The following is a 23796-nucleotide window of genomic DNA, read 5'->3' on the forward strand; positions in this document are numbered from 1 at the left end:
GCCGGGAGCGGCCACTGCACTCCAGTCTGGGTGACAGAGTGAGACTCCAACTGAAAAAGAAGCTCCAGCACTGTCAACAAAAGTCACTCTTGGTTTCTGCTTTGGGGAACTCCAGAGACTAGGATGGAGGGTGAAGAGATAACCCCCATGTGTAGAACACAGTCCATTTCTTAACTGTCACATGTTGTGAAGTAGAAAATGGCCCCTGCCCGTCCCCATTATTCCTGCTTCTCAGATATTAAAAGCCAAATGTGGTAAGATTTGATGAGAGAAGCTCATGCTTCTATGGGAGATAACTTTTTGACTCCTTGATTTTATGGGCTTGACTGTTTGCTCCAATTAAAAAAAAATACCTTGGTGCCCCATGAGTCAGCAAGACACATACGGCCTTGTGAGGAGGAACACAGCTTGTTAATTGGGTCTGTGGCGCTTGGGGGAGAATCCTCCTCTCAGTAAACAGAAGTGCTGTTTCAACATGCAGTGAAGAACCAGAGTGAGAAACAGAATCGCCTGGAGTGTGGAAGCATGGAAAGAAGACATCTTCTACCTTTGAATTATCGTGAACAATTTAAAAAAAAATGGCACCTTTCAGCAGTTATTTTGAACAGACGTTTCTGTGATGTGATTTAACAAGTTTGAACTCAGTAGGTCAATGAGAAAAAGTAAAGTGTCCTAGGTGATCCCAATGCTTCTGTCTCAATATAGGCATTATGCTTGGAATAACAGTATTTGGTAATGGCCTGTGAGTATTTTTTTTTTTTTTTTTTTTTGAGTCGGAGTCTCACTGTTGTTGCCCAGGCTGGAGCGCAGTGGCATGATCACAGCTACCACAGCCTCTACCTGCTGGGTTCAGACGATCCTTCCACTTCAGCCTTTCTAGTAGCTGGAACTGCAGGCATGCCTGGCTAATTTAAAAAATTTTTTTATTTATTATAGAGACCAGGTCTTGCCATGTTGCCTAGACTGGTCTTGAACTTCTGGGCTCAGGCAATCCCCTCACCTTAGCCTCCCAAAGTGCTAGGATTACAGCCATGAGCCACCGTGTCCAGCCCTGTTTCTTTTTATAGTTGTATAGCATGCCTGTTTAGAAAATTGCAGACATTTCTTGAGGGAAAGACAAGAGGAGCAAATATGTAGAATTCCAAGTTCTAAGATAGTAAAATGCCTTTCACCACTCCAGTGCTACAGATGAGAGGTACAGTCATCACTGGAAGGCCAGACCGCGCAGAGGTGGATATCAGGGGTTATCGCTACAGACCCAGCCTCAGGTCACGGTCACTTCCAACAGGGAAAACAGGATGGGCAGTTTTAACCTGCTGAGTCTTTCCTTACTAGTAAGATGCAGTCTTGCAAAGGGAAGAAGTCTCTTGCGATGGAAAAGAATCAAGAATGTTCCATCACTTGTGTCATTTGAAATAAAGGGCATAAATATTTGATTCTAGTTACTTTGGCTACAAGCTGAGCTGCCTCACGTCGGGTCAGTGAAGTCAGGAACTAAGACAATTTAAAAAATCAGTTTTACCAGGGAAATCATTGCTGTGAGACTTAAATATGTATTCATGTCTCAGAGGTCTTGTTCTTCCACTGAGCAGATAGCAGAGGACTGCTGCCTGACCATCGTGGGCAGCCTGGTCACATCTGGCTCCAAACTAGGCCTGGCCCTGGACCAGAACGTGGACAGTCAGTTCTGGAGCATGAAGTCGGACGGCAGGATCTACAGCAAGCTCAAGCCCAACCTAGTCTTAGACGTCAAAGGTAGAGAGCATTTTCTTCTCTTTTTTTTATGTGTCTTTCTTTCATTAAGGACAAGTCCATTCTTAACTTTTGAAATCGATAAGTGTGCTGTTATTAATTATAGTAAGAGAGCCCTGCCACGTGCTGGCGACTGTGCTCACCTCCAAGTGCATCAGCTCATGAGCATTCCCTTCTCCCTGTCCTCTTTCCCCTAACTTTACAGTAAAAAAAAAAAAAAAACCCAAAAACTGAGGCTCAAAGAGGTCACTCAGTTTGGCCAAGATCTCGCCTGTGTAAGTGTTGGACTGGAATCTGGACACGAGCTGACTTCAGACCATTTGTTTTATTACAATAGTGTTAAGACTGAACAATCCCAAGCCAAAAGGCTGTGATCTCACTTAGTATCGCTGCTGATTCTCATGTATATATATGTTGCCTTTCACTGAAAATATCTAAGGTCTGGCCGGGTATGGTGGCTCATGCCTGTAATCCCAGCACTTTGGGAGTTGGAGGAGAGAACTTCTCGAGCCCAGGGGTTCGAGACCAGCCTGGGCAGCTTGGCGAGACCTTGTCTCTACAATAAATCAAAAAATTAGCAGGGCATGGTAGTGCATGTCTGTAGTTCCAGCTACTTGGAAGGCTGAGGCAGAAGGATTGCCTGAGCCTAGCAGGTTGAGGCTGCAGTGGCCAAGATGGTGCCACTGAACTCCAGCCTGGGCAACAGAGTGAGACTCCTACTCAAAAACAAACAAAAGCGCTAAGGTCTAAAAGGAATTAAACACCAAAGCCTAGAGTGATGGGTGAAGCTTGGAGAGAGTGCATCATTTAAAAGGCAAGTAGAGCCGGGCTCGGTGGCTCAGCCTGTAATCCCGCGCCTTTGGGAGGCTGAGGTGAGTGGATTGCCTGAGCCCGCGGGTTCGAGACCCGCCTGGGCAGCGAGACCTCATCTCTACAATAAATCAAAAAATCAGCCGGGCGTGGTAGCGCCTGCCTGTAATTCCGGCTACTAGGAAGGCTGAGGTGGAAGGATCGCCGGAGCCCAGCAGGTCGAGGCTGCGGTGGCCGGGAGCGGTCACTGCACTCCAGTCTGGGCGACAGAGTGAGACTCCAACTCAAAAAAAAAAAAAATGCAAGTAGTACCCTTGGAGATAAAGTCAGCATTCAGAAAATGAACAGGAGCATTTGATACCCCAAATGTATCAACATGTAGACACATGTTAAAATGTCCATTTTATAGATGATCAACCTGAGTTTCACTGGCTGAGAATCACCAACTCCGGCCTCTCTCTTTTTCTTTTGATCAACTTTGTTGCGTACAGCACTTAAGTCTATACAAGACTGTTTCAAAATCTCCAGAGACATCAAAGAAATGTGACTAAATTGGGGGAAAAAATGGAGTTTTTAAGGAAATGTTAGAAAAATTAGGATATTTCGTCTTCATAGGTGGGCTGAGCAAACCTGCATGTTTTTCTCACAAATATGATCAACCTCTCAAGCTGGGGATTGATCAGGTCACTATAGTCCTTAGCTAGCACATTTGTTCTTTTGCTCTTCTACTTGTGTTTACTGGGTACTCACTACATGTCAGGCTCTGTGCCAGACACTGGGGGCACCAAAGTGGGACGGGGGGAGACTCCTACCTCAGCTTCAGAGAGCTTACATTCTAGATGCTCCAAGCACACAGGATTTCCCCCACGTGCTCCATTAGGACACCAGGCTCCTAGTCTTGGCTGTGATGTGATTCTGGAACTCTAGAAGTTTCTCCTTAGGATTTTACCTTAAAGCTCCCAGGCCCCTTCCTAAGAAGGGCCCTTATTAAAGGGCCTCTTGCATAAGGACAGTGTCCTGTGTATTTGTGAGCTCTCGGTATCTAGTATGGTAGTTGCATTATTCAATTTCTTGTTAAGCTGCATTTCAGTTTCTCAGAATGTGGGAGGACGATGCCATCTTGTGGACATGAGAGCGCAGGGCGGTACAGCCCACATTCTAGGCAAAAGAGATAAACAGGTCTCTTCTCTTTAGTGCACTTAGTGGGAGACTGCGATTTCCATTGGCTCTAACTGCTGAATCGTTTGCTAACTATTAAAACCGCCATGAGAGTTATTAGCTCACATGTCTTCTAGCACGTCTCCCTATGTTTGGGGAGGAAGTTGTTTTGGTAGACACGTATTATTCCAGATCACAGACCTTGTGAATGGAAGCTGGTTCATGCACACTTTAAAAACTATTAAGTCTGGATGATCTAAATTCTTTCCAAAGGCAAAAGAATGAATCAAGTTATTTCTCAAGAACTTTCTAGTCTTCGTGATTCTAATTAGAATTGAAGAAAGTATGTTAAGATACTATAATGTTGAAGAACAACAACAAAAAAGACGTTGTGACCTTAAGATAACAGTGGACTCTCAGTGGAGCGTCTCACTCAGCAGTGTGTAGGGTCTGCTGGTGGTGGCAACTCTAGCCCACCACAACCCTGCAAGGTGCCTTTTTCTCTTGTATCCTAGACAACACCTGACCGTGTAGAGGTGGAGATCATCAGTGATGATAAAGATTTCCTTCCATCTAACTGTATATGTCTTCAGACCTTTTTGGTATATTTTTGTAAATGCTCCAAAGGAAAACCTGGTTATTTCTTCTTGGCCTGAGGATGAAGCATGATTTTAATACCAGTCACACTCTGCATCTAGACACACAGATTTCTATTTTGATGGGGTCTAGTGATACAACCTTGGTGTAGAGGCTTATGCTAAAAGGGGGAGTCATGCGAAAGGATGTCTATTCCACACTGGAGGAAAAGAAGCAGATAGCCCTTTCTTTTGTTAATGATACTTCTCCATAGAAGGACGCTCTGGGGCTGTTTTTAACACTAAAGTATCTGAGCTAACGGATGAGCACTTTTGGAAAATCTTGCAAACATTATGGTGAGAGAGAGCCAGGGAGATCATGATACTACCTTTATAACACAATAGCATGTGGCATATTAAACATGATGGTAGCTAGGTACGGTGGCTCAAGCCTATAATCCCAGCACTTTGGGAGACTGAGGCGAGAGGATTGCCTGAACCCAGGGGTTCAAGACCAGCCCGAGCAACTTGGTGAGCTTACCTACAATTTAAAAAAACAAGAAAGAAAGAAAGGAAAAAAATTAGCCAGGTGTGGTAGTATGCGCCTATCTATAGTTCTGGTTCCTCGGAAGGCCGAGGTGGAAGGATCGCCGGAGCCCAGCAGGTCGACGCTGTGGTGGCTGTGAGCGTGGTTCTGCACTCCAGCCTGGGCAAAAGAGTGAGACTCCGATTCAAAAACAACAAAAACACCCATGAGGGGTTTTTAATCTACCAACCGAAATCCCAGTTGTGGGAGTACCACCCTGCCCCTCTGCATACTTCTGGGTGTCATTTAAACCTCCCCTTTGACCGAATACGACTGTCTTTCATTGTTCCGACACCTGCTACTGCCAGGCCTGCCTGTGTTCTCGCTGGGTCTCTTACCCACCGTCTCACCGCTGCATAGATCATCTCTTTGCTCCTTCTCTTGAGATTTTTCCCCGTTTCCCCCGTTTCAGATATTGCAAGAATGTGGGCTAGCTTTTAAGAACTGGAGAGAAAAAGGAGCCCTGTGAGGCCGGGTGTTCTGTGTGCCATTGCTCCATGGTGGGAGTTTGACAGGTCTGCCCAAGGAAGGCAGGTTTGCCTACTCCCCCTGAATCTGCAGTTTTATACCTTGTTTGCTTTTGCTGTCCTGTGTTGGGGTGGAACGTGTCTGCTGCAGCCCCTTCACCATTTCTTTTCCTCTTTTCCTTTCCTCTAGGGGGGACACAATATGATCAAAATCACATCATCCTCAACACCGTCAGCAAAGAAAAGTTGACGCAAGTGTGGGAAGCCATGGTCCTATAAACCTGAACGAGGAACACAAAAGAAATCTTTCTGGAGGTCCCTCCAGCTGCCTTATTTTAAAAAAACCAAAGGACAGTGCTGATGGCAGCGCCACCTGGAAAGTGGACTTACCTTCAGGGATTCTAAATCCAGTCACACCGCCGCAACTGAGAGCTGTCTCATCTCTTCGGAAGACTAATAGTTCTAAACCAGTAGTTTGTCTCCTTTTGTTTCTTGCCTTTCCCCTCAAGTAGCTGCTTCAACAGTCTGCCTTATTAGCAGCTTCTGGGTGTTTTAAAAAATGTTATATTGAGACTCTAAAACGATGTACATTTTAAATGACTTCCAAAGATAGTGACAGGAAAGAACTAGAACAAATATACCGACTTTGTGGCCCTATAAATCCCTGGACTTTAAGAGGAAGGATAAAAGCCTTAACTTTGAAAGGTAGAGGACTATTTAGCATCTGGGAAGAAATACTTTATGAAGCCTGCAATTTTGGTTCTTGACCTTAATGTTTTCTGGAACCATTGATTATGCTTCATAGCTAAGTGAAAAAGCCTTATATATTCAGACTTTTTTTTTTTAAGTCTGTGTCTCATTCTGTCACCCAGGCTGGAATGCAGTGGCGTGATCATGATGATCACGGCTCACAGCAGCCTTGACCTTCTGGGCTCAGGCAGTCTTTTCACCTCCAGCATCTTGGGTAGCTAAGACTATAGGCACCACACCCGTTAATATTTTGTTTTTTTTGTAGAGACAAGGTTTTGCTATGTTGTCCAGGCTGGTCTTGAACTCCTGGGCTCAAGCAGTCCTCCCACCTTGGCCTCCCAAAGTGCTGGGATTACAGACATATTTTAGGAACTCAGTAGGTATAAACGAAGCACTATTTTCTTTCTGTTAATATTAAAAATTAGTAAATTTGTAAAAGTTCGTGTCTAAGTCTGCTGACATTTATTATCAGGATTTGAATTATTTTAACTCGCCCATGGGCTACCGTAGAATGTCACACAGGAGTGTTGCTTAATGCTTCATATAGCTGCTACTGGAACACATTATCATGACCTAATTTATTAACCCATCCTTATACATCTTCACGTGCTGAAGCAATGTTATCTGATGTTTTGCTACACTCAGGTCTTTTAGTCTAGTTTCTTGCCCTCCTCTCCGGCTGTACTGACACATGGCCCGCTCGGGTGGCCTTGGCGGGAGTGCTCTTGGCCGTGCTCTGGCCCTCCTGCTGGTGGACAGCCTCAAGCCTGGGGGCACTGCAACCCCACGTTACTGCCTTCTGGTAGCAGAATCGAGAGGTGTGGAAGGCACAAGAGGAAACCATGTGAAAGGTGAAAGAAAGGAGACCTTAAGGGATGTTATTACATTTAAGGTCCTCAGTTGTAAGAGTAAGTGTTTCACGAATACAAATGGAAACCCATACAGTGCTGCTCAAACTGTGGGTTCTAGTTTTAAACAAAACTGCAAGGCATTTCCTTGAATACATCTTTCTCTTTTTGTTCTTGTCACTGAATACTGGTGCTCTTGTCACAGGTAGAACAAATTTTGTTTCCTTTTCATCTGTTCAAATGTGTTTCCAATTCTAAAATGCTGCTCTTCCCTGGAGTCTATGGTAGGCAATTATGGTCATTAGAATCGTTTATCTTCAGTTTTAAAATAAGGTTTGCACATGTACAACAGCATCTGCCTTGTCTGACTCGTTCTCAGATATAGAGCTCTGATTTTAGGCCTTTTGTGCAAATTATTACAATATGGTGGGGGTGAGACATTCTCCAGGAGCCTGTGCTGAATCTCTCTCTCGAATAAACTTGTTTCTGGTTAAATACATTGATGAAATCTGTCTGAGTCCATCCAGTAGCCCACATCTAACCCTTCAAACAGTCAGCTTGCAGATTGGAAACAAATGTCAGATTAGAACGCGGCAGGCTTGAGGGATGCTGGTGTAACAGCAAGAACGTTTTGCTGCCCACCCTTTTTCCCTGGTTTCTGAGGGTGGAAACGAGTGTGAGTGAGACCTCTGGCTCAAGGGTTTTGTCCCTCACTACCACCTAGGAGCCCTCAAGGGAAAACAGCCAAGACTGCTCTAGGGGGAAGTCAAGAGCAGCTGGGATGTCCAACTGGAAAAACTTTTTTCCTTTGAAGTACCTGTGTAGTAAGAGTAGCAAGTCTAGAGAAAAGCCTGCATCCAACACACTGCCAAATACACCAAGTAGAAATGTTCTCAAAATAGGTCTGTATCAAAAGCTAGCAGCAAGTAATCCAAGGTGCCAGTACTGGGGATAAAAGACTTCAGCGAATAAAATCACTTACCTGAAGTGAATGGAATGGATGAGATTCCAGTGTACACTGCCGCGGGTTGACTGGTGAGATGCCTACATGCAGACATTTGGGGGTCAGGAAATGACAAGCTTTGGACTCCATGGAATGGCTGCAACTTCCACGGAAAGGCCCCCAGAAGAGTATGTTTCAGTTACTAAAAGCGGTCTAACCCTTTCGCAAAATGTAAGGGTTTTAAAAAGAAACTTTGGCCTCGCCTTTCAATATTAAGAGTAAACACCAATCACTGGCCAGATTTTGATATTTGACTCAGAGTGAGAGTAGCGAGGGCTGTGATGACCACATTAGTACAGAGTAATAAGAACCGGCTTTTTTTCTTTGAGTCGGATCAGTGGCACTGTCACAGCCACCACAGCTTCAACATGCTGGGCTCAGGCAATCCTGCCTCAGCCTTCCAAGTAGCTGGAGCTACAGGTGCATGCCACCATACCTGGCTAATTTTTTGATTTATTGTAGAGGTTTTGCTATGTTATCCAGGCTGGTCTCAAAACCCTGGGCTCAGGTAAAGTGCTGGGATTACAGGCATGAGTCACCATGCCTGGCTGAAGGAACTAGCTTTAGATAATCTGTTCATGCCGACATCCATCCATATACCAGAAGTGTTAGTATTATACAAATAGTAAAACGATAAGAGTTGGAGCTACTATGGAGGTACCACAGCAATCTGCAAAGCTGTTGTGGAAGATCAGATTAAAAGCCAATATGCACTCCTCACTGACTCTAGACAAGTTCGAGTGCTAACATTTTTGTTTCAAATACTGGCAAATGACTGGTCAAAAAGGCTTATTTTTTTTTTTTAAAGCTTATATCATGGAACTTATAATCTAGAAAAAAATGTTTGAAGGGGAAGATGAGGAAAAAATTTGGGCCCATAGGCACTCGCCAAGTAAGAGAGCCAACAATCACTGAACCGTGTGTTTATTTAAACGACATTAATGACAGTCTTTCCTCGTGCGTGTCCTCTTTCCACCTTCAGGAAGGCTTCTGGAACTTTAGAAAAAGGAAAGGTTTGTTCAATAACTGGCCGAATCTGAAAAACACAAAGGGTTGAAGGGTGGATAAAAATGCTGACATTTTCCAAGGCAGATGACGTCTCTAATTCGGTTCTTCACGATGGCCCTCAGGCTGGGTCTCTCTTGGGTTTCTCTCTAGGATACGAAGGTCGGGCACTCATGCCTGGCCACTGCCTCCACCCCTCCCCCACCACCTGGTTTACTTCTCTGTGCTGTGGTATCACTTGCCTACTCAGGACCCTTTAGCAGCTCCCACCCTGGCATTCAAAGACCACTTACCCTGCTGTATGTATCCTACTGGTCCCCTTACAGACAGCACGCAGAATACTTGTGTTATTTATCTGTTAAGCATCTGGCCTATCTACTGAGTCAGAGCAGAACGTACATGTGGTCACAGGCCAACACTCCTGCAGCCCCCACCGCCCCAGCATAATGCTAGATGTCCAGTAGAAGCTTCATTCCTGTCACTGGGTGAAAATGAGTAAGATAATTGGGAAACAAGAGTCACCGAGATTGCTGGGCTTCAGGAAAACTTGTCCCAGGCTGGCACTGGGAGGCTTTGCTAAAAAACGGCACAGCTGGTTAGAAAGCACCAGAAAGTCACTCCAGCCAGCCTGTACGGGTTTGAATGCTGCTGGATCTTTTGACTGTACCGTGAGGACTGCCAGCAACCTCCTCTTGAAACTAGGTCCCAGGTTACACCCTCTCTGCCTGTGTAAAAATCCAGCTGAACTCTTCCTTTTCAGAACTTCAAGCAAAAAACAGTAACTGTCCACTGGGTATCTCAGGGCCTGCTCCCAGAGCCTCACTGGAGGGATAAGCTATCAGAAGGCACAAGCTAAGTCCTGCATGGATGGCCCTTTCATTTTACAAAAAAAGAGTTCTTGTGACACTTAGATGCATCTGAGGAACCTTCCTCTTGGAGAAATTTCACAGCCCAGCCACCAGAAGAGCATCTGAGACTCTAAAAGTTCTCTCTTCCAAATACTTTCATACCCACAAATCACAAGAAGCACAAAAAGTAACCACTGGCATGGACTGCCCACACTGTGTGCCAGGCATTGCTCTAGGGGCTTGAGATATTTTACTTCCTTTAATCCCCATAACTATTTTTTGAGGTAGGTGCTACCATCATTCCCATTTGACAGATGAATAAACGAGGGCACAGATTAAATCAGCTGCCCAGCGTCCACACTCCTGCTAAGTGGTGAGGCAGGATACCATCTGGGGCTGCTGTCTGTGTTCTCTCCACCATGCACTGAGCCTTTCATGTATCATCTGTTGCTGCCTACGCCTACTTATCTTAAAGGGAAACAGCCCAGGATCATAATGATGTGTCGCCGGCTGCATCTGGCCTGCCTTCTGTATACTAGCTGAGGCTCTGGTCTCAGGGCCTTGGGTCCAGGCCAAAGATGATGGGTATGTGGCACGTGTGTCGACACTCCCATCTGTGCCTATGGAGGACACTGCTCACGGATAATCCCCTGCAAGTCAAGCAAGACCTCAGACTCTTCCTCACTGCTGTAGCCTCTGTAAGCTGCTCAGAGCTGGGTTGTTATGAAATCTATTTGCCATCTCTGGTAAAAGAAAAGAATGAAACACATTCAAGTGGTTTCCTGTGTGTCCCATGTAAAACCTAAAGCCTTTGTGACATTGTTTTCTGGTTGCTGTTTACCTGGAAAAGGAATCGCCTGAGTGTATGCTTAGAATGCAGCGTCCTCATGGAGGCAGAGACTGGAGTGAGGCAGCCACAAGTCAAAGAATGCTGGCTGCCACCAGAAGCCGGAAGAGGCAAGGAAGAATTTTCCCTTATGGCCTTGAAGAGTCCTGCCAACACATTGATTTTAGCACAGTGATACTGATTTCAGACTGTTGGCTCCCAGAACTCTGGGTTGATGCGTTTATTTTGTTTTAAGCTACCCAGTTTATGATCATTTTTGCAGCCACAGAAAACTAACAAAGTAAATTACCCAATCAAAAAAAAAGAGTGCAGGGTCCTAGGCCCCCTGTTAGAGCAACTAAATCAGAATCTCTAGGGGCGGGGTAGAGACCTTTTTTTTTTAAAGCAGAAAAAAACTTCATTTCTATCCAATTGAAAAGTATGAATCAATCTTCAAGCAAGATTCAAATCATCAACAATAAAATTAAGAGTCAAGATAGTATATACAGATCAGACTACAGGTATAGGCTCTTTGAATTAAGTGCATACATCAAAATTAATGGCCTAACAACTGTCACACTGAGGAAAAGCACTCTGACTCATCGTAAATACATGATTTCTGGGAAACCTGAGCTGCCATTTCACAGGACAGTAAACCAGAGACAGACACCGTGCATTTTCAGTATGTTTCCCAGGTGACCTACACACTGAAGTGGCACACACTGCAGCCTTGTCCTTATTCTTAGGGTCCCCACTGTGTATTACATGCATGTTTATCCATTCTGCAGACTAAGTGTCTTCCGTCTAAGTGCTGGGCACTCATCCAGGACAGGTGCACGAAATAGGCCACACTTCAGGATGAGCTGCCCGGGCTCATCTGGCTGTGTTCAGTGCAGAGCTCTGACTGGGGACACAGATCCTGAACTGATGACACAGGCAGCTGCAGCTACTGCACACTTTAATCTGGCTGGTCAGGCCTATTGTGGCAAATAACCCGAGAGGGCTGACCGTGGCATAATGAGTCATTCAGCAATTCCCATAAGTGACAATGAAAAAAAGGCTTTCAAATGGAAGGCAGGCAAATGCCACTGTTGGCTGAATCCATGACAGCAAACGGAGATTAACTGGATAATGAGGCAGTGTCTATGCAAGCCCCACGTCAGACCTGGAATGCTTGTTTGTTAAGGACAAAGGGATCAGAGTGAAAATCCAGAGAGGGGAAAGAAAGGTTACAGCGAAGGGGGGACATTTATGTGATGACACTGCTAGAGTCCACCTGGCACAGGGAGTCGTATAAAGCGGCAGGCTCAGCGCCACACTTCGCGCTGCAGACGCACGGGGCTCGGGCCGGCCAGGAGATGCCCAGGCCCCAACCCCAGATCACGTGTGGGTCCTGACTGCGCCTCGCCTTCCTGAAACAAAGGCCGAGCCAGGCCCAGCCAAGATATGGGGCCCCTGCTGCCTGACATCCCTTCCAGAAGAGCACAGGGACAAGAGAACTGCGGCCTCCCTGGATGCGGCCTGAGTGGTGCTGCTCACCAGCCTCTGGGCAGTCGTCCTTCCCTCGGGGACGGGAACCATCTCAGCCTTTGGAGGGGAAGAACGAAGAGACACCCCTCACCACCGCCAGAGCCTGGGGCCGGTGGTGGAAGACGGTCATCTTCCGGGTGGCCAGGGTGGCCCGCAGGGGCTCCCCTCGATCCCCATTTCCCAGTGAGAAGCACACAGGAGCAGAGCTAAGGGACGGACGGAAAGATCCGAGGGAGCCAGTGTTGATCGATCAGGACACAAGCGCACATGGGGAGGGGGAAGTGCAGGTCGATCTGTCAGCAGCAGAGCCAGCGAGGACCCAAGACTCCCGACCCCATCAGCGCATGGGATGGATGCAGTCTGGGAGTCACAGTCTGTTCCACGTCCTCCTAGGCCCTCGGCTTCATCCGCCACCAGAAACAGAGGCTGCAGATAACAGAGGGTGGGGTGTGTGAGGAGAGACGACAGACAGGAGACACCAAGGAGAACCCAAGGGCTCCTGGCATGAGCCCAAATCCACACACCCACAGACAGGCACCAGGACCACTGTTCCGGCACGACCTCCTGGACAAGTATGCCCCTTGAATGAGAAGGGGACAAAAGGAAGAGGGGGCTCTGCTCAGATTGGCTGTTTCCGGGAAACTTCCTGCCCCAGATGGAAAACTCAAAGCTGGATGATGGAGTGAGGCAGGAGGGACATGGTGGGCAGGGTACCTACCTTCTACGGGAGCCACTGTGCCCATCTGGGAATGTACCCAGGAACTGTCCCTGGGTCCCTAAAAGGACGCTCCCGCCAGCCAGAGGGTGAGAGAAGGAACTCTGTGTACATTTCCTCATAGAAACAGTCTAGGGAGCATCAGAAAACCTTCAGAAGCGTCCAGGCCATGCAAGCCATGAGACATTCGTCACATCAGGCAGGCAGCCCTCTCCCAGTAGCCCCAGGGATTCAATCGTTAATCATCACATTCCTTCTACAGAGCACAATCCAGCTGCAATAAGGAAAGTACCCTGTAGACTTCAATCCATTGCTAAATTGGGGCCTGGCCATTCAAGAGGGGCCTGGGAAACCACCACCTCACAACTCACTACATTTTTTTCTCTAAAGCTGCAGTGCCCCATATGGCAGCCTTTAGACACATGTAGCTATTTAAATTTAAATTAATCAACAGCAAATAAAATGAAGAATTCAGTCTGGCAGCTGCACTAGCCACACTTCAAGTGCTCAGTAGTCACGTGTATGGTGAGAGGCGAACATACTCAACAGTGCAGAGAAAATTTCCATCACTGCAGAAAGTTCTGGAGGGCAGTGCTGCCTACAAGGTGAATCAGGGTGGCCAGCACGTTTCTCCACACCCTACTGGGTGAAGTAAGTGCCAGTGGGCCTTCAGAAAACGTTTGAAACTGAACTCAAACAAGTTACATAGGAGTTATTCCGACTCTGGCTAAAATAAACTGGGAAATCCATAATCTTGCTCAACCAAGAAAATTGGCTGGTCACTAAAGATTCTGAATAGACCTGTGAACATTAAGTACGTGACATCAAAAGGCTGTAATAATTAAATGAAGAATATATGTGTACAAAAAAATATTTTAAAAGATCTTTTTAGTTTCTGGCCTCAGGGGCAACCGAGATTTCCAGTTCCTTTCAAATCCTTTTGAGATATTTTATACACGGTGGCAGGCAGAATAACAGCTTCTAAAAATACATCTTAATTCCCAAAACCTGTGAATGTTACCTGACAAGGCAAATGGATGTTGCTGGTGTCATGAAGGATCTTGAGATGGGGACATCATCCTGGATTATCCAAGAGGGCCCAGTGGAATCACAGGGTCTTTGTAAGAGGGAGGCAGGAGGGTCAGAGCCAGAAAGGCTGTGACAGCAGAGGTAGGGTCAGAGCGGTACAGCCATGAGTCAGGGAATGGAGGCAGCTCTAGGAGCTGGAGCACATTCTCCCCCATAGCCTGCTTCCAGAAAGAATGCAGGCCTGCCGTCCCATTTTGGATTTCTGACCAAAATAGTATTATAGCACATTTGTGTTGCTTTAAGCTACTGCATCTGTGGCAATTTGTTACAGCAGTAGGAAACTAATACATGCATATATGTATAAGTATCTTCTCTCAAAACACAGTTACACAGTCATTCTTATCACTAGCTGGAGTCTGCTCCACAACTCTCAGTTCTGAAAGATACTGAGAAATACAAAAAGATGGTGCAATAAAATACCAAGAATTCAGACGCTTCCTATGCAGTGTGTGAATGCTTCTTTTTTTTTTTTGAGTTGGAGTCTCACTCTGTCACCCAGACTGGAGTGCAGTGGCCGCTCCCAGCCACCGCAGCCTCGACCTGCTGGGCTCTGGTGATCCTTCTGCCTCAGCCTTCCTAGTAGCCGGAATTACAGGCATGCGCTACCACACCCGGCTGATTTTTGGATTTATTGTAGAGATGAGGTCTCGCTGCCCAGGCAGGTCTCGAACCCGCGGGCTCAGGCAATCCACTCACCTCAGCCTCCCAAAGGTGCGGGATTACAGGTTGAGCCACCGAGCCGGCTGTGAATGCTTATTTAAGCAAGCAGAAAACAAAGAAGGTTGTAGGGGGGGTTGATTATTTAACTATTATGACCTTGATCTTAAAGGATGTGGAAGGAACTGTCCTAGGGGTCACAAGACCTGGGCCCTGCCCTGCTGTGTGACCTTGAGCACATCATTTAATTTCTTAGGGTCTGTCTCTTCAAATGTGACATCATGGCAGGATGGGGATGGAGGATGAGAACAGTAAACTAAAAGTGCTAGGCTTTTCTGTTTCCAATCTATAAGCATGCTAATTAATGACATATACTTGGCCTGAACATAATTTTTGCTATCCTACCCCCCCCCACCAGAAAGAAAGCTTGCTAAACAGCACAAAAACAGAAAATGTTTATTGCACTTAGCAGAAAATGCCAAACTGTAGGCACAGGTGTCATTCAGTAGCAATCCATCACATTCAATGCACTACCTCAAAATCATTCTTTTTTGAGACTTCCCAGAATGGTGGTTTTCAAACTAGTGTCCCTGAGGCCAGGGCTCCTTGCCTGTGTGGAGCAGCTGCGGGGAAAGAGAGAGAACATTCACAGGGGGCCACAACTGCCATGGCTTCAGCAGCAGGGCAGCCCCTCCTCTGCCTGTTCTGTCAACTGGGGGTCGCCTAAGGGAAAGATTAGCAAGCTTCTTCTGTAAAGAACTGGATGGTGAATATTTGGGGCTTTACAGTCTTTACAGGGTCTAAGTTCTTCTTTATTTTTTTTTTTATTTTAAGAAATCATTAAAAACTTAAAAGCCAGGCAACCCCCTTGGGTCCTCTCTGCTCTGGGAGCTTTTCTGTCCTCTCAATAAATCCTGCTTGCAAAAAAAAAATGTAAAAGCCATTCTAGCTCGGAGGACATACAAAAATGAGTCTCAGACTGGATACAGCCCACTGTTGTTTACCAACAACACTGGTCTAAGGTATGATGAAAACACTACATAACTCTTAAAACTGAGACCGAAATTGTGCCCAGTTAGGATGACTGTGAAGCACTACTGTGTGCAACAAGCCCTGTGATGACAGCCATGTGAAAACCTTGCCTAAAACTGAATGTCCAGGGGAAATGGACTAGGAGGTCTCTATATGCTTGCGAAATTTCAGCCGTCATTTTGCCTACCACCATGCATAAAATATCTCAAGAGAATATGAAAGGAACTTGAAATCTTGATTGCCTCCGAGGAGGGAAACTATAAAATGATCGTTGTAAATATGTTTATTTGCACACATTTGTTTTGAGCCTGACAAATGGTGGGTGCACTAAAGGCAGGACACCTTAATTCCAAAAACATTTACTGAGTGCTAGTTCCACTGTGAGAAAGCCAAGGAGGGCTGGTGTCACAATGAAGGTGGAAATGTGATGTTATAAATGCACTGACAGTATGTGCTCATTATTGTGGATCATAACTTGGTGGCTTCTCTATTTTTACTGGGGCATGCAGGACTAACATGCAGAATTTAGACTCCACCAGTAATACTCATTAACATAGATACCTTTTTTTTTTTTTAAGAGGTTAGGGGTTAGGGTTAGGATCTTACTCTGTTGCCTAGGGTTAGGGCTAGGGTCTTAACTATGTTGCCTAGGCTGATCTGCAACTCCTGGACTCAGGTGATCCTCCTACCTCATCCTCCCAAGTAGCTAGGATTACAGGTGTGTGTCACCATGCCCAGTCCAGATTTTTTTTTTTTTTTTTTGAGGAAGTAGGAATTTATTAGAAGACAGAAATGCTCCTGGCAGCAGGAGCAAACTTGAAAGAGTGTTGCCCCCAGATTCTGTTTTTATTAGGAGAGTTTAAATCACAAGTGACCAATATCCAGATCTTTACATTACTAGAAACAAATCTCGAATCAGGTAAAACAGGCCAAAGGGTAAGACAATGAGTAAATAAGAGAGAAGGGTCTAGGAAGGAGGTCACAGAGATATTCCAGATCCTAAATACACAAACAAGTTTTCAAAAGCTGGCTATTTTAATATCTATCAACATTATAAGAGTACATCTATCTTTTGATTCAGCAATTCCATTTCCATGAATAGAAATGGGTATATTCACCATTAGGTATTAAACACAAACACTGGGTTATCCACTAAAGCATTATTTGCAAAAGATCGAAATTCAACAATATACAACTGTTTACAAAAAAGAATGAGACTACTTTTTATATCCTGATATAAAACAAAGGTCAAGATATACCGTTTTTAAAAAGAAAGCTGCAGAACAGCTTGTGTTAGGAAAGAAAGGAAAAGATGTATTTCTTCCTGTTTTGATAGAATATCTGTGACATATCCAAGAAATGGGTAACACTGGTTATGCCTGACATGCAGAATCTCAGGGACCGAGGGACAATGGATCTACTTGAAGAAATCTAAGTAGATTTTCAAAATTTTGAGAATTTTGAACCTTGCAAATGTATTTATTCAAAAAGTCAAAAGTATTTGGCTCTGTTGTTTCATAGCTTTACACTGCCAGAAACCAACCATAGCTCTTCTATCAGATACCTGCTAGATTCATGAACCACTCAGCCAGAGCTTGGAGGAATTTAAATGTCCTCATCCAATTTAATACACCTTTACTAACCACACAACATGTAAGCTGATGTGTTGTATTATTCTTTCCAGTTTCCCAGTATAGACAGGCAATGACCTCTCACGTCCAACAGAGTCAGGGACACAGTAAGACAGCTGACTTCCCATGGCATCCAGTGTCACACCTCCCCTTCACAGTCCCAGAGCCCTTCAGTGTCAAAAATGACTCCCAAGTCCAAATGGCCTGGGTAGAAGAGAGGACCACCGAAGGCAAAAGGGACATTTCCTCACTTATCCTCCTGTGAGGACATTTCAAGGACACCTTTTCTCTATCATGTCCTCTTTAAGCCAGTATACCAGTTATCTGCCAAACTTAATAGGTGGATATATACAGGTTGCCTCTCATCTCTGTTTGGTAAATAGTAATTTCCAGGCAGAGGGAGAGTCACAATATTTTGAATACAAAAGAGCAATAGTGAGCACACGGACAACCTGGAGCAGACATGAGGACAAGAGGAATCATGCGGCATGCTTCTGGGGGACAAAGGCTTGTCTAGTAGCAGGGTTCTAACCACACGATGCACTTACTTATTTGAAGATAATTTATTCCCTTCTTACTAGAAAGAAAATATGCATCCCTGTGGGACATGGGAGTACCCTACAAAGAGGCACACAGTCATAACAACACTGATCGCCGCCCCTAGCCAGGACACACCAAGACTTAAATGTCTAAGGAAAAAAAGCACATAAACTTGGAACCAAAACATAATAATATGGGCAAATAATTAATTGGCCATCCTCTGTCATATGAAGGGGGGACCCAAAAAACCCGAAATTATTTTTTGGAGGGTGGGCCCCTTGCAGTACAGGCTTATCAGCTAGTTAAGTGTTCGAGGAATCCATCGGCATCAGTGCACCAATTAGCCTTGTTGTGAGAGGCTGTGTTGTGGAAGAAATGTCCCGAGTTGTGGCAAACAGCCAACTGGTTCTTCCACCATGACCATGGACCTGCCCAGCCCACACCACGCTGAGTGTTCAGCAATTTCTGACCAAAGACTCCATGACCCCCGTGCCCCACCCTCCCTATTCATCTGATCTCACCCCAAGTGACTTTTTGTTTCCCCGATGAAGGAACTCCTCATAGGGAAATGTGCTGCCACTGTGAAAGAGGTGAAACAAAAAATGGCAGAGGCACTAAAAGGCATCACAATAGATGAGTTCAAAAACTGTCTTGAGCAGTGGAAAAAGTCTTGATAGGTGTATTGCATCAAACAGAGACTACTTTGAAGGTGACTGAAGTTAAATGTAAGGGTCAATATACGATTTTTCATTAAAAAATTACATTTTTTTCAGGTCCCCCTTGTGTGGTTCCTTGGCTGTAACAGAATAACAACCCTAAATGCACCCAACACAGCCAGTAGTTCCTAAAACATTCCTTCCCAAAAATGAAATGGAAAGATGAAATGTGCCAGCAAGGGGTGAGGCCAACTGGAGAAAGCCCTCCAGGGCTCTGCCCAAGTAGCTCAGCAGGGCTCATGCCATGGGATGCTGGCCTGCCCACAGCAGTGACAAGGACTAGATGATGGATGCTGATGTCCCAAACCGGCTGTCAACACTAAGAAAGCAGCTGGATGCCAGGGAAGGAAAGGCACTGGCCTGGGCTCAGGTGTGAGTTCTGGCCCCGCTTCTGCGTTAGCGTGCCCCTTTTCCTCTGGCCAGTGTTCTCACGTGTAAAATGAGAATCACTGCCTCTGTGAGCTCACACAGCCCTCTAAGGTGTACAAGGCTTCCATCCTGTAATTCCATATCATCTCTCAATGATATCTCAATAAAATCGTAACTATCAGCAGCAGAATATGGGTTCACCTCTGGGTTATTCCTCCAGAGATGGACTGTCAGGGCGGTTAAGGCCATGCAAGAACCAAATTAGCAAGAGGGAGCTGAGGGGTCTGTCAACTCCCAGGAGCCCCGAAAAGCCTTCTGATCCCCAAAGAAGATGACCAGATGGTAGACAACAGTCCCTTTCCCGCAGATTTTACTACAAGGAGATACTAGTAGTCAGAGATTGCTAGTAGCTGTCCCCATCCAATCCCCCTCAGTCACCCACCCTAGCCCTGGCCACAGACCTTCTTGATGTACCGTTTATCTGCCCTCGATTACACTCACCTGGGAATCAGGAGCCCTGGGGCCTGACTGCTAGTCCAACTCTGATGGGATTTGGCTTCCACAGGGTCTGTTCCCCTTGCTCATCTGGAAACCTGCTCACCCAGAGCAACCTCACCTTGGACTAAAGAAGTTCCAGAAGCAGCTCTGTTGTCAACTGGCAAGCATGCTCTTACCTTTGTGCAGAGATCGCCTCAGGGTGTCATCTTTTCAGGACCATCACCAAGATTTAGTGGCCCAGTGTAGATCCCAGCTGTGCTACCATCTAACCAGAAGTGATGGGGAAAATCATTCTAACCTCCTGGGCCTGCCTCTTCATCTGTTAGACCAAGGGGGCTGGACTAGATGGGGTAAGCCCCTTGCCAGATGTAGCAGTCTAAGTCTGTGATTCCCAGGGAGACAGAACCAAAGATGCCGTCCTTAAACGCGGTCACGTGAGGCAGCACAGATCCTGACCAAGCCTCCCTCTAGAGAGTTCATGTGGACTAGGCTTGGTGGACAGATCTACAAGAGATGCTCTAGTATTACCAGGGTTTCCAAATAAAAGGCTTCCAGGACACGTTTCCAGGTGCACGTACCTTGCCCGCATCTACCAGTTCTGCAATTTCATCTAGGTATGGACCACTGGCCATGAAAAAGGCCCAGCGATAGTGAACTCCTTGACAGAAATGCTGAAAAGAAGAAGACAAAACATGTCAGATACAGGAAAGGATAAAATCTGATTAAAAGCAGATTTAGGAAAAAGTATTTTCTGGATGATTGAGACACACTGATTTCCCATTTCATGCTGACGCAATGAGTTGTGTGCCCAGCACCTTATCATGATTACTGACAGAGTGAATACTACAATGATGTGTAATAAACAAACAAACAAAGATAAAGCCATGTCGACTCAGGCTTCTTCCCAAGCTCTGACTGGCAAGCAAGTCAGCGCAGGAAAGCTTTCCCTCAAACGATCGTCTCAATGATCTGACAAACTGGATTTCTTCTCTGGATGGAACTGGGGGTGAGACCTTCAGGCTTCCCCTACTAAGGTTTGAATAAAGCCCAGAGCACTGGAAAAGAGGTTTGTACCAAATTAAACTATGCTCTGGGGCAATAGGCACCAAAATAACACCTTGGATAAAAAACCCAATCACAAAACTTTTCCTGCTCTGACAAGAATAAGGCAATTTTAAAGGCAACACAAAGTATAAACCTTTGCATCAGGGCTGAGTCTACAGATATGGCAAGTACCAAGCCATCCACTCTATTATGGAACAGAACCTCTCCAAACGAAGATGAGCCAAACTCTTATGCCAAGGGAGTCCATAACCACTCCACCACTTCTGACTGTATTCTTGATGTCGAAGAAGGATGGGCCAGCACCAACACAGCAAATGAGCTGAGGTTCTTCCTGACACTTCAGTCACCTACCCAACCAAGTTTCGTGAGATAGAAGCTATCTGAGGTGGGAGAAGTCAGCCAGCACCCAAGTGTCGCTCTCCCCATGTCTGTCCCAACTGCTGGGTATGCGCAGACTTCTTTTCCACTGAGCTTACCCTCTGCCTCACTCCTTCAGCATGATCTACACAACTACCATGGCATGAGGCTGGCAAGTGTCATGGCACTCCTTGCTATCCTAGAGCTCAGGCACTTACTAGTTGGGTTGATTTGGGTCAAATTACCTCTTTCAGCCCATTTCTTGGCCTATAGAATGGTGGTATCAGCACCTAGCTCACAGGGTTGTTGGTATAATTAAACAAGAATGCATACAAAATGCCTGACACCCAGCCTGAGCAACTTGGTGAGGCCTCATCTCTATAATAAATCAAGAAAATTAGCCAGGCATGGTGGCACGCACCTGTAGTTCCAGCTACTTAGAAGACTGGTGCAGAAGGATCCCCTGAGCCCAACAGGTCGAGGCTGCAGTGGCCATGAGCTGTACTCTAGCCTGAGCAACAGAGTGACACTTCTACTCAAAAAAAAAAAAAAAAAAAAAAAAAAAATGCTTGACACACAGAAAGCATTCCATAAATATTTGTCCAGTGCTGAAAGTAAAGCTTAGTGAGGAAAGACTGCGATGATATCCAATCCGAGTTTAAGCATGTAGAGAAACCAAAAAAACAAAGCTTCCAACTGGGGTTCCAGGGCGGCTTACTGGGCAAGTGACCCTATAGCTTATCAGCTAAATCAGAACAACTGTGAGAATTAAAGGAGTCACCATTAATAATTAACCCAGGACAAAAGATGCAAACAACGTCAAGATTACTCTGGAAGAAGTGCGAGATCGAGAGTAGCAAGGCAGAGCCTGGGCTGGTAGAAGTCTCCAGATAGGTTACTCTTGGCCCAGAGCAGCCTCAATGTGCTGTTCAAACATGATCATTTTCTATGCATGTCATGGCGTGACAGAGGTTGAAATGTACTGGTATAGGCAACTAAGTCAGAAAGAAAAGAAAAAAAGCTGTTGGAAGGCTTATAAGGCTAGACACCACAAGTGCTGAGAATGTCCCAAGCTTCCTGTGGGCCCAGTTAATGACAATCACAGAAGACCCGTCCAAGTCCTTCTCCTAAGGTCTGGCCTCATGGACCACAGTTAAAACATTCTGGTAACTGTTTAGGGTATTAAAGAAAGGACAGATGGTCACAAGTGCCACATCTACAATTCTTCATAGCGTGTTACTCTGTAAAGTGAGACTTGTCTGCAGTGGCAGATTTTTAATATTCTGCTACACGTGTCTGTGTGTCTTTTCCCAGGCCTTTATGGGAGAGACAGTAAACCGAAGCAGGAGCATCAGAGCCTGACAATGAGGCTTTAACTGCACACACGCTCAGAAAGACATTGGAAACTACCTGAAAGGTTTTCACATGAGATCATCACGATCATCTTTCAAGTAGGGGGAAAAGAGAAATGAAGACAGCTGTGCCTGTTTGCTTTTCAGAGGACAATCCTGAAGGTTAACTTGGAAGATGTCTCACTAGAGTACCAACTGTGGAATCTTACAGAAACTCAAACTTACATGTTAAAGTAGAGGAAAGTTGGGGTTTTGTGATAAGAGAAGGATAGACAAAGGACAGCTAAGGTCCCTTCTCCACCACAAAGCACCCTGTGACACTGCTTCTGGTGGTCACCTGATCACACGAAAATAAAGAGGCCCAGAGAGCAGGGCTTGGCTTGTTCATCTCACAACAGCTGAGTCACAGTCTCCCCACAGCTCTTCGTTACTACCACTAAGAATTCAGTTAGGATACAAAACTCAAGTGACCAGAGTCCTAAATATCACCCCCAAAAGGTCCCAAATTAATTTCTAGAATAAAGATCGGTACTAAAGATAATTCTCACGCCAGTCACTTCACGAACACAGGTTAAGTGTCATCCAGTGGGAGTCACTGGACCAGTAGTGACTTTTTTACTATTGAGAAACTTTCTACTGCCTTTTTCCTGAGTCTGAAGCATTTTGCCTAAAAAAAAAAAAAAAAAAAGATTTATCTTTACTTTTTCTAACACGTATTCCATTTCAACACTAACCCAGATTTTAGACCAATGATCTACAGTTACCAACAGTTTAGAACGTGAAATTCTATAAGGCTCGGTCCCCTCTATGACAATAGGTTACCACATTATGTAGAGAATAGACTCTCAAGCAGTCTTGAAGCTCAGGTTGATATGTGCTAGTTTCTAAGGCCCACCGCAGCATATGTGTTCAGTTTGGGGCTTCATATGACCCTGATGATAGTGGCCCTGTTAACAGAGCTGGGCTGACTCTCCAAGCCCCAGATGCTTCTATAAGGCCATCAATAGCTAGTTTCTTTCTTTCTTTTAAAGAAAGCAGGATTTATTGAGAGGACAGAAAAGCTCCCACAGTGGGAGGGGACCCGAAGGAGTTGCCCCAATAGCTAGTTTCTAATTCACTTGGGATATGCAGTGTTAGAAAAGTTGATACAAACCCAGCAAAGGCTGGAGGGCTCCTTAGTCTTGTGGAGCTTCCTTGAAGTCAGAGTACAATTTCTTTAAACTTCTTGAAATTCGAAAAAAGCCCATACACCTCTAAAGGTCTGAAAGCCCCAGTGTGGGATTACCAGTCTATCCCAACGCTACTACCATGAAAACAGCAGCCATACACTATCTGAACAAAGTTTCCACCTTTACATATCAGCGACTGTATGTGTTAAGACTGGTGAAACAGAGAGCTGTCGCGTACAGGTAAGAAGCAAGCAGATGGTGTGTCAGATGGAATCAAGAGAGGCAATAGTAGGTAACAATACAGGCTAACAGTTACTAAGAGCTTTTCACATACTAGGCAAGTCCAAGTTCTTCACATGGATTATCTCTTAATCTTACAACAATGCAGTGAGGTAAATATATTATCAGACCCATTTACAGGTGAAGACACTGGGGCTTAGAGATGTTC

At 45.4% G+C, this 23796-nt stretch overlaps 2 protein-coding genes across 2 annotated transcripts in view; one reads left to right on the forward strand and one right to left on the reverse strand.

Annotated features, from left to right (window-relative positions):
- CRYBG1 (crystallin beta-gamma domain containing 1) overlaps positions 1 to 5627 on the forward strand; it is a 58208-nt gene extending 52581 nt beyond the window's left edge. The window contains 2 exon segments of the mRNA XM_021717084.1: positions 1593 to 1755; positions 5539 to 5627. Coding sequence (XP_021572759.1) covers positions 1593 to 1755; positions 5539 to 5627 — 252 coding nt within the window.
- Positions 5628 to 8856: 3229 nt separating this feature from the next.
- Positions 8857 to 23796, reverse strand: part of RTN4IP1 (reticulon 4 interacting protein 1) — a 60186-nt gene continuing 45246 nt past the window's right edge. The window contains exons 8-9 of the mRNA XM_008067063.1: positions 19984 to 20076; positions 8857 to 8985 (exon numbers count right to left, since the gene is read on the reverse strand). Of these exons, the coding sequence (XP_008065254.1) occupies positions 8878 to 8985; positions 19984 to 20076 (201 nt within the window). The 3' untranslated portion in view covers positions 8857 to 8877. The remainder of the gene's footprint in view (positions 8986 to 19983; positions 20077 to 23796) is intronic.

This window comes from Carlito syrichta, unplaced genomic scaffold (genome assembly GCF_000164805.1).
Source record: "Carlito syrichta isolate Samal-C Ts95f unplaced genomic scaffold, Tarsius_syrichta-2.0.1 Scaffold309276, whole genome shotgun sequence".
Taxonomy (NCBI): domain Eukaryota; kingdom Metazoa; phylum Chordata; class Mammalia; order Primates; family Tarsiidae; genus Carlito; species Carlito syrichta.